We start from the raw sequence: 10797 nt of genomic DNA, 5'->3' as shown, positions 1-10797 counted from the left end.
CTTTATTGAATTGTCCAGTGATGTTCTGGAGTAGGGGTGGGAAACCTCCCCATCCCCCTAGCTCTCTAGTGATCCATCCCCAGTTCAGGCAGAGCAGAAACCGCTTTTCTCCCAAGGGAGAGTGTTCAGGAAGCCCTTCTGTGTATAAAGGAGAGAGCGGAGAGCTAGGGAATCTCCGAAACAGGAAGCAGAGGGCCCTAAGCCAGGGGATCCACAGCAGAGGGTAGAGGGAGAGGAGCCTGGGTCCGAGAGAGAGAGAGAGAGAGAGAGAGAGAGAGAGAGAGAGAGAGAGAGAGAGGCGGGTGCAGCTTTTCAGCAGAGGCAGAGGGAGAAAAGATGGGGAGCCTGCAGGGCCCCTTCTGACCTCACTGCCAGCTTGGTCCTCTGTCTCCTAACCCTCCTATATACCCTCTTCTCCAGCCCCCAGGTAAGTCTTGCCGCTGCCCAGACATTCCGAGTTGTTTTGCATCTTCTTTGCCTTGGTCTGCCACCTTTCAGCTGGGGGCTTTCCCCTTTCTACCAAAGTCCCCCTCATTCTTGAAGAGTCAGCTCAAACATCCATTCAGTGCCGCCTTTGAGACCACCTCCGCCACGCTCCACAGCTGCCTGCTCCTACCTCCGAGGTGACACACGTGACCATTTGCCACCGTTCTCTGGTCTGTCCCTCCCCCATCTGTGGACTCGGAGGCTCTGGGTCTCTGAGTCTAGCACAGTCCAGGCCCAGTGAAAGCTAAAGTTGCTCAGTCGTGTCCGACTCTTTGTGACCCGATGGACTGTACAGTCCATGGAGTTTTCCAGACCAGAATACTGAGGTAGCCTATCCCTTCTCCAGGGGATCTTCCTGATCCAGGAATTGAACCGGGGTTTTCTGCATTTCAGGCAGATTCTTTACCAGCAGTGAGTGAGTGAGTGAAAGTTGCTCAGTCGTGTCTGACTCTTTGCAACCCCATGGACTGCAGCCCACCAGGCTCGCCTCTGTCCGTGGGATTCTCCAGGCAAGAATACTGAAGTGGGTTGCCATTCCCTTCTCCAGGGGATATGACCAAACCAGGGATCGAACCCAGCTCTCCTGTTTTATCTCCTTTCAGTTTTGCTTCCTTTTGGTCTTTACCCTACTGGGGTCTTTGGGAACTGTGCATATGTGTAATACCAGCATCTACCATACCTCTTCATTTTAGCTTAGGCTGGATTTGAAGAGTCAAAGCAGGAAAACACTTAAGGAGACCTGAGACACTCATAGAGAAATAAATTAGAGCTGTTGTTTCTTTTAGTTTTGCTTTCCTATTCTTTATTATTATTTTTTTAAATGCAATTTCTCCTTTTATCAACCTTCATCATTTCATACTGTACGAAAGTGAGGCAAATAACCTTATGAACCTTCTGAGTGTAAAGAGAAAAGGCCGTGGAATTAGGAGGGAGACACCTAACTCTAGGGGTTTACAGTTGGTAGAAATTCAGGCTTTGTTGTTCAGTTGTGTTACACAACGAGTGGGTACTGATTGCTTGCAGTGACACAAGCATAAGCAGCCCTTCAAAATCAAGTATAAATATAACAAGAAAAAAAGCAATATGGAAAAATTCAGAAATGTCCAACTATTGCTATTTCTTGGGTGAAACTCTACTGAGTTGGGTTTCTCAGTAGAGTTGTTGGTTTCCCCAACAAAACGTGAAAACAAGAGAATTTTAGAAAGCAGCAATTTTAAAGAAATGAGTGCTATGCAAAATGCATTGCAGTCCTTCATTATATAGTTCATAAGTATGAAAAAAAGAATTCTAGACTGTTAATTAATTCATAATTCTGGAAAATATTTTTCCATGCAGTGAATCTATAACAATAACTGTTATACAGTCTCTCTCCCTCGCCCTCTTTATGAGAGACCAGCAGAGTAGGAAACCAAAAGTAGATGCTCAAACCCCCAAACACCCAAGATGGTGTTGGTGGACTGAGCAATATCAGGTGTTTCAGAGAGACAGAGGAGGAAGCGGGTGGAATCGGGGGATGGGAAGGGGCTGCCAAGGAGGCAGAGGGGGTCAGAAGAGAGGAGAGGGTTTGGAAAGGGGAGCCAGGCGTGGGCCCGGAGAAGTGTCCCTCGTGGTCAGACCATTGTGCTGAGGGTGGAGGAGTCCTCAGAGCGCACAGGCAGCACGGGGGCCCGCTTGAGGGGACGTCGGGTCTCATCCCGGTTCTGCCACATGTAGTGGGCCAGATAAGCCACCACCAGCACCAGCCAGCCCCCCATGGTGACCAGCAGGGCCACGTCGGTGCTACGCCGGGCCCCGCCCCGCCCTGTCCCACACAACTCTTCCTCCCTGACCAGTGGCAGGAACTCCTGCCCCACGAGGTCTGGTCGGGCTCCCGGGCCACATACGATGCCCGTCCCAGTGCCCGGGGCCAGCCTCACCCGACGGAGCACCTCCTGGAGGGCACAGTCGCAGCGCCATGGGTTGGCAGACAGGTTCACTTGGATCTTTAGCCCCATGAAAGCCTCCACGGGCACCGAGGCCAGCTGGTTGGCAGAGAGGTCGAGGTGGCGCAGTGTGCCCGCCAGGCCCTGGAAAGCAGCTCCTGAGAGGTGGGCAAGGACGTTATGGGACAGATCCAGCTCCTCCAGGACAGGCAGGTGCCGAAAGGCACCAGCTGGCACCGACACCAGCCGGTTGGCATCCAGGTAGAGCTTGCGGGTGTCATTCGGGATGCTGGTGGGCACGGTGCTCAGACCTGCCTGGCTGCAGCGGAAGGTCCGCTCCCCAGCTTCCTCTGCCACATAGCAGCCCTGGGGAACCCCCTGGGGGCTGGGCACAGTCCCCCCTGCGTCTATCACCAGCAGTAGAGACAGGAGGTGACTGGCTGGCGGGAACATGGCCACAGATTGGCATAGTCCTGGACTGGAGTAGAATCTGGGGAAGGAAAAGTTCCAGAAAGGAAGAGTGAGTCGAGAGAATTCTGTTCCCTGCGGCCAGCATTCTCTTCCTGAAGTCCGCCTCTGGATTCCCTCTGGTCTAGAGCCTCTCCTTTGGGAGCTCCCTCAGGCCCCTCTCTCTCTCTCTTTAGCCGCTAAGTTGTGTCCGACTCTTGTGACCCCATGGACTGCAGCCTGCCAGGCTCCTCTGTCCATGGGATTCTCCAGGCAAGAATACTGGAGTCGGTTGCCATTTCCTTCTCCCCCTCAGAGAAGGGTGGGTGTCTGGGTGGCTCTTTTGCTTCCTTGGCGTCTAAGACTCCTTACTGGGCCCTCGGGGTAGATGGTCCCCTGGGCCTGAGACTCTTCTAAGTTCTCTTTGATTCTGGAGGGCTAATCTAGGAAGTCTTTCTGTCCAAGGCTCTGTTGCTCATTCTGGGTCTGGGGGCTCCTAAGCGTCTGCTTCTGCTCATGTACTGTTTTCCTTCCACTGGAATAAAGGACCTGGGTGGCTGCCAGGTGGGCCAGGTAGGCACCAGAGAGCACTTGTGTGAAGGAGACGAGGAGGACGGATCAGTAATAGGACTTCATGGTATCCAGCCAGGCTGAGTGACTCAGGCCCCCACCTTCTGTGCCGCTCATCCCCTTTCCTGGAGCGTCTGCCCCTCGGCCCGTCCCAGCTCTGTCCTCTCCACCCCATGCTTCCTCCCTGTCCTCTGCCTCCTTGTCTTCCCAGCCTCTCACCCTGTTTCTGGGAGAGCCTTCTCCTGTGCTGTCCTCTTCCAGGAAGTAGCCTCCCTGCGGTGTGACTCTGCGGGAGACCCACTTCCTCCTCCGGAACTCTGCTCCTGTAGCTGCTGGAAGCTGGGGGCTGGGGCCCAGGAGTGTTGGGTTTCCTGGCATGTGACTCTGGGCCCCAGGTGTCGGATACCTGAGCCCTGGTCTGGCCAGGCGATGACCAGAGAGGGTAGATCCCGGACCCTGATGAGCCCTGTCGTGGGAAGACCAGGCCCCAATTCCATTCCCTGACTCAGGCTCCCTTTCCAAGGCCTTGACATTGCCAGCCTCCATCCTTCCTCTCTCTGCCGGGGCTAAGACTCTGCCTCCTAGAACCTCTGCCTTCTGCCCAGAGCTTGGCTCAGTAGGAGGATCCCTGCTTGGCAGGCCTCGGGGGGGCCTCATCTCACACCACTGCCTTCAGCAACATGTCTCTCCTCCTGCTGTGCACACCTTCTTCCATGGTAACTAAGCTTCCTTCACCCTTTTTCTTGGAAAACTTGTCTCTCTTGGGAGGACCTCGTCTTCTGGCTCCCTGAAGGGTGTCCAGCCTCCTTGCCAGGTAGGGGGCATTGTGTTAGTTTTCTGCACTATTGGTAGATGGCCCCTTAAGGAGCTGGAGGGGGTTCTTCAAGGTTTCTGAAGTTCCATACGGTCATCTAGAAGTTTTTTCACTGGGTTCTGGATTGGAGCTGACTCACATTCTCTTAGTTTGCTGGGGCCTTGAGCTCCCAAGTTGGTACCTTTAACTCTCCCTCATGCCCAGGAGCTGGGGAGAGCTTGGATGATTTATTCCCCAGGGTCTCTTGATCCTGACTGTCATTTACAGCCACACCGCCCCATCACGCCACCCTCTCCTAATGGAAGGGAAGGGAACAGAAGAGTAGGGTCACAGAGAGCTGAGGTCATATGCTGTGGAGACCTTTCTGGGAAGGAAAACCTTGTTGGATTTTCTAAGAGACCACAGATGAACAGCACTGGACACAGAACTGCAGGCTTCAGTGCAAAATGAAGACGTGATGTCTTTTGTTCAAAACTTGAGAATTTCGAGATGGCAACAGCAGAAGGCTGTAAAACCAAGTGCGGGGCCTTTCTGAATGGAGGGCATGGGGCCCTGCACAGGTTGCAGGTCCCTGAGCCTGGCCCTGCAGGTGACCTTGAGCGAGCATTTTCAGACGGGTAATGGAAGTCAGAATCAGGCTAGGATATGGGATGACGTTATCACTGAGGATGTGCTCACCACTGACTCATTCCGGTGACATTAACAGGGTCATTTCTCAGACTGCAGATTGTCCACTGAATCCAATAAGACACATTTTCTACATTTGGGCAGAAGAAGTGGACATTTTGTCTGTGGGTTGCTTGTTCGTTAGGCCAGACACTCTGCTGCTGAATACCTGGGGGTCCACTTTGGGATTGGAGCCGAGTGTGGGAGAAGAAGCACTTGGAACCGTATCCCCCGCCCCCTACCCACTGCTGTCTTGTCACACCGGGTGGGGGCTTTAGCTAAGGCACAAGAGGGGAACCTGGATGTGGATGGAGAGAGTTATCTCCTTCAACTAGGGAGGCTGCCAGGTAAGAGTGGGACTGGGGTGTCCTGCATGGCAGCTGTCAGAGAAGCAGGAAGTCTGTGCACCCAGGAGGGTCCCGCTGGCTCATGATGTCATTCTCTGAGGGTGATTGAATGTGGTGCTCAGTAGAGATGAGAAAACAGAGCGGAAGGAGAAACAACACTCAGAATGGTGCACAGTACAGTCTGAGGGTGAAGGAGGCTGAAGCAGAAGTTCTCCACCGTTCATTCATTATTCATTTGTTCATTCAACGAAGATATCCTGAGTCCCACGTTATAAGCAGTGATGTGCTCAAGATTCAGCCCCTGTTCTCTTAAGTTTCTTTCTTTTTTTTTTGATGTGGACCATTTTTAAAATCTTTATTGAACTTGTTACAATATTGCTTCTAGTTTTTTTTTTTTTCCTTATGTTTTAGTTTTTGGCTATGAGGCATGTGGGATCTTTACTCCCTGACCAGGGAGCAAACTCACTCCCCCCTGCATTGGAAGGTGAAGTCTTAATCACTGAACTGCTAGGGAAGTCCCCAGCCCCTGTTTTGAAGGTCTTAGATAGCAGTGGTTAGCCCAGTGGTTCACCCAGTCTGCCCATTAGAATCACTCTGGGGAGTTTCTAAAATTAGTTATGCTTGGGTGTACCTGGACCAATTAAAATCTCTGTGGATGGGGTGTATGCACTGGTATTTTTCAAAATGCTCCCCAGGTATTTCTAATGTTCAGTCTGAGTTAAGAACTGCCAGTCTGGAGGGAGACACGGACATGTTGACACATGTCTGCACAATGCCTTTAATGTAATGTCTGCCAGATGATGTGTGAAGCCAGGAGAGAGGTTAAGTCACCATGGCAGAATCTGCTGGTGCTCTAGGGGAGGCAACAGTTTTCGCCTGCCCAATTAGGGCTTTTCAGTTGGGCCAGAGAATTGAAGTGACATAAGCAGATTAACAGGAGAAAAGCATACACATTTATATGGATAAGGAGGGGTATACTTGGAATTTGGGATTAACAGATACATACCACTATATATAAAAAAGATAAATGACAAGGTCCAACTGTAGAGCATAGGGAGCTATATTCAACATATTGCAATGACTCTGAAAAAAATACATACATATATGGGGGTGTGTGTCTGTGTGTGTGTATAACTGATTCACTTTGCTATGCAACTGAAATGTTATAAATCAACTATACTTCAGTGGGAATTCCCTGGCAGTCCAGTGGTTAGGACTCCACACTTCCACTGCAGGGGTCCCCTGCAGGGTTTGATCCCTGGTCAGGGAACTAAGATCTTGGAAGGCATGTAGCACAGTCAAAAAGAAAAACCCCAACTATACTTCAATTTAAAAAAGTTAAAAACAAATTTCTATTATTGACATGTGAACCTTCACAAGGAAATGAAGACCCAGAAAAGTGGCAAAACATTAATACTTTTATTCTGGGTTGAATAAAGAGAAGCAATTGTGGAGAAGTGACTAAAATATATGGGGAAACTAGAGGAAGATAGAAATTATTTTAACAAAGTCTGTTTGTACAGAATTCTCTTGGCTTTGACTCCCCATTGAAGAATTTTCTTTTCTCCTGATATAGGGAGGGCATCTTTCATGTGGGGCGTTTGCTCTCCTGTTTTCTGGAAGAAGAGCTTCTCTGGTGACTCAGATGGTAAAGAATCTGCCTGCAATGCAGGAGACCCAGGTTCGATCCCTGGGTTGGAAAGATCCCCTGCAGAAGGGAATGGCAACTTACTCCAGTATTCTCACCTGGAGAATTCCATGGACAGAGGAGCTTGGTGGGCTATAGTCCATGGGGTTGCAAACGGCTGGACACCACTGAGTGATGAACACTTTCACTTTCTTTTCTGGAAGAAAAGAGATTAGAATGCCCTTCTTGCTTCTGCTCAAAATAATCCTTAGGCCCAAGTGACATATTTTGGGGTGGTGTATTCTGCCACCCTTCAGTGCCGTTGCTAAGCTCCTTCCTTGATAACACACACTGATTTGGGAGGAGCAATCTTGGAAGCTGGGTGTGGCTCACTGTGACCAATGACATCTAAGCTGAAGTTGACTGAGGGGTTTCCAGGACAGTCTTTGGTTTACTCATAAAAAGAGGATGGATTGAACCCTCCCCTTCTCTCTACAGTTTTCTTCAGGCATTGGACATGAAGAGTCAACTACAGCCATATTTTGACCTTGAGGCAGCAAAGCAGAAAGGAAAGGTCAAGAATATCACTGAGACCTGGCCAGGATATGGCTAAGCGGCTCAGCCAACACCAGCAACTGCCTACTTCTGGACTCATTATGTGAGAAAGATAACTCCTGCTTCAGTGCTTCTTAACTTAGCTGTACATTAGAACATGGGAGGTTTTGAGAATTACAGATGCCTGGGTCCACCTCAAAGATTCTAATTAAATTGATCTGGCACTGATGGGGACTTTTTAAAGCTCCTTAGGTGACTCTTTTAAATATTTTTCATTTAAAAATATTTTTGGCCATGCCTCATGGCACAAAAGATCTTAGTTCCCCAACCAGGGATCAAACCTGCGTTCACTGCACTGGAAGCGCAGAGTCTTAACCACTGGACCACCAGGAAAGTTCCTCTTTAGGTGATTCTGATGGCAACCCAGGGTTAGAATCATTCCTTTGCTTGGGTTTTCTGTTTCTTTTAACTGTGAGCATCCCTACCTGACACACTAACTTTTCCAAGATCTCAGGGAAGGCTTTACCAGAGAGGGACATTTGAGTTGGGTTTTAAGGCTGAGTTCATCAGGCGGAGCAGCAGAGTATATGCAGGAACAAGGGAGCATCAGAAGGCTTGGCTTCTTCTAGATGTAGGGCTGAAGGGGTGGTGGCAAAGGCTTCAGTTAAAGTGGAAAAGGTCTAGATCCTGGGGCCTTGTATACAAGGCAAGAATTAGGACTTGTTTCCATGGCTGATGGATGGAAGGGTATTAAAATTAGCTTTGAATGTGGATCATGCCGCTGGTCGTGTGGAAGATGTAATGGTGAATGAGAGACCAGCTACTATACCAGTCCAGGCGGGAAGTGATGAGGGATGGGGGACTGAAGGAGCTATGACTGGAGGAGCTCAAGGTCATCAGACATTTGTGCCAGTGGGCACATCCTTCCCCGATTCCCCTGGGTTTTTGGTTCTCTGGACTCAGGGCCTCTGAAATCCCTTCCAGCCTGATGTTTAAAGTATCTATGATGATGCGGCAGGGAAGAGGCTGAGGCATGGCAGGGCTTGGCTCCCAAGTTCAGGGCCCTGGAAAGTAGGCCCCAAAGGCCCCCACCCTCCGTGGCCTGAGTCACAACTCTTCCCTCCAACGACTGTAACTCCACGCCCCAGAGATGTGACTTCGGAGGAAGGAAGTTGAGCAGTTCTCTAGGCCCCTCCCTGCCTGATAGTGAAAGCACCCCTCAGGCTCAGCCTGGGTAGAGAGGGACAACTGAAAGGAATGGAGGACTGTCTCCTTGACCCAGCCTGTCAACCAAGGACCCATCTAACACCAGTCTCTTGGGCAGTTTGGGCTTTGGTGGAAACTGACAAGGGTGTACATACCTCACGCTCCCATCCTCAGATGTACTCTCTCCTTAGTTCAGCACACACCTGCTGGGCCTCTTAGGCATTGGAGATGCAGAGAGAAGTAGAACAGCCTTCAGACAATGGGGGAAGATGGGTGTGTGCGCAAATCTGGCCTCTTGATGGCCTAGGGGTGGGCTGTAGCTGAGGCGTCTGCAGGCGTCAGAGAAGTCCAGGATGAAGCAGCAGGTTCTGTTTGGACAGTCTCCTTCACAGAGAAGGAGACAGGTGAGGGGTGGCTTTCTGGGACAAATAGGAGTCTACCAGCGGCACAAAGGCATTGTAGGCTGAGACAAGAGCAAGGGAGAGCCAGGTGTGGTTAGGGGAGAGTGGTTAGGGGCTTGATGCAGCAGTAGTTTGGGAGGTGTGCATCTCAGCTAACATTTCCTGAGAAACTATTATATACAGGAAATGCAAATATGAGTAAGAAATACAGAGCAAATAGCCTCCAGGGGCAGTGGATGTGTAACAGAGAAATACAACACTCCCAGTGCAGGAGAGAAGTCTTTATAAGGCACTGATGCAAACATGAGGGACACATGGTTGCAGGAGTGTGTGTGGCCAGGATTGAATTTTGGGAGAAATGCCATTTCCTAGCGGTATGACTTTCGGTAAAATATTTAAACTCTTCCTACAGCAGTTTTCTCAATTGCAAAGTGGAGATAATAAAAATACCTACTGGGGCTTCCCTGGTGGCTCAGTGGTAAAGAATCTGCCTGCCGATGCAGGGGACACAGTTTTGATCGCTGGTCCGGGGAAGATCCCACGGTGCCATGGAGTAACTAAGCCCATGCGCCGGAACTATTGAGCTTATGCTCTAGAGCTGAGGAGACGCAACTACTGAAGCCCACATGCCCTAGAGCCCGTGCTCCCCAACAAGAGAAGCCACTGCAATGAGAAGCCCGTGCATCATCACAACTAGAAAATAGCCTGATGACTGCAACTAGAGAAAAGTCTGAGGAGCAACGAAGACCCAGAACAGCCAAAAAAACCCCCAAACAAAACCCTATCTATCTACCTATATACCTATCTCACAGAGTTGTTTGAAAGATGAAGAGAGTTGATGTAGGTAAGACCTTTTGCCCAGTGCCTGGAACAGAGCAAACGGTGGCTGTGATTACCCCTGAAAGAGGAGCTGTATTAGGAGGGGAAGGCAGAAGCTGATCTGGGGCAGTGGCAGCCCAGAATTCCTAAAGAGGTGGGGCCTGCTAGGGGTAGTCATGAGACTGGAAGGAACCTAGGGGAGCTTTTCTTAAAGCTACTGTTTTTATATCCATTGCCTTTTTGATCTGGTAATATTTACGGTTTTCTAAACTGTTTTTTTTTTTTTCCTCACCGCATAGGGGAAAATCTCAATCGTTTGTATCAGAGAATATGCAGATGGAGGGGTTCCTAACGAGCAGCCCTCTTGGTTCCCAGAGGGAGGTTCTGGTTCCCCAGCCTTGATTCTGGCCCGGGAGGCCCTGGCAGGCTTGGCCCTTTCCCTCTGCAGCCCAAAATAGCCAACCACAGGGCTGGGCCAAGGGAGGAGAGCAGAGTGCCCCTGGCAACGCGGCCTGTCCTGGCACCTCCTCCTGTTTCTCATCAACTTGGTAACCTCACTCAGGGCTCTGATGGCTCAGCATCACTGCCCCCTCCCTTCCGCTGCCACCACATGCCCGGGGTGCCCCCCCACCCAAACAAAAACAGCTGCGGACATAAACAGTTCTTTGCTTCCTTGCACTTGCTCTGGGTGTGACCTCAACACCTCCCCTTCTGGAAGGAGGGAGGTGAGGTGGGGGGAGCTGGAGAGCAGCAGGAATGAATTGGAGGGGAGTAGGAGGTGATAAGAGTGGAGGGCTCAGTCATTCTGCCCAGGGTTCAGAAGAAGGGGTTCTGTTTCTTGACATCCCACCTCCTCACTTCCCACCATAGCCAGCACCCCAGGAATGTGTTCCCAGCTTGTTACCCCGCCCCTGTTTTCTATCTCGGCCCACACGAT

The 10797-nt window shown here is 50.5% G+C and overlaps 1 protein-coding gene across 2 annotated transcripts; it reads right to left on the bottom strand.

Annotated features, from left to right (window-relative positions):
- On the bottom strand, window positions 1-9174 carry LRRC3C (leucine rich repeat containing 3C). Of its 2 annotated transcripts, XM_088829054.1 has the most exons (3): window positions 8796-9174; window positions 6999-7096; window positions 1-2898 (listed from the first exon to the last, which is right to left on the bottom strand). In XM_088829054.1, exons 2-3 carry the CDS (start codon window positions 7010-7012, stop codon window positions 2097-2099), a joined length of 816 nt encoding a protein of 271 aa, XP_088685180.1. In that variant the 5' UTR covers window positions 7013-7096; window positions 8796-9174; the 3' UTR covers window positions 1-2096. The 2 variants fall into 2 exon arrangements, with proteins under 2 accessions (XP_088685180.1, XP_088685181.1); XM_088829055.1 differs by lacking the exon at window positions 6999-7096.
- Between the last annotated feature and the right edge of the window lie 1623 nt (window positions 9175-10797).

The sequence above is a fragment of the Moschus berezovskii genome, chromosome 20, assembly GCF_049115385.1.
Source record: "Moschus berezovskii isolate FMDL1 chromosome 20, NW_MosBer_1.0, whole genome shotgun sequence".
Classification (NCBI taxonomy): Eukaryota; Metazoa; Chordata; class Mammalia; order Artiodactyla; family Moschidae; genus Moschus; species Moschus berezovskii.
Note: the sequence above shows the minus strand (reverse complement) of the source record. Positions and strands in the feature narration are given on the sequence as shown.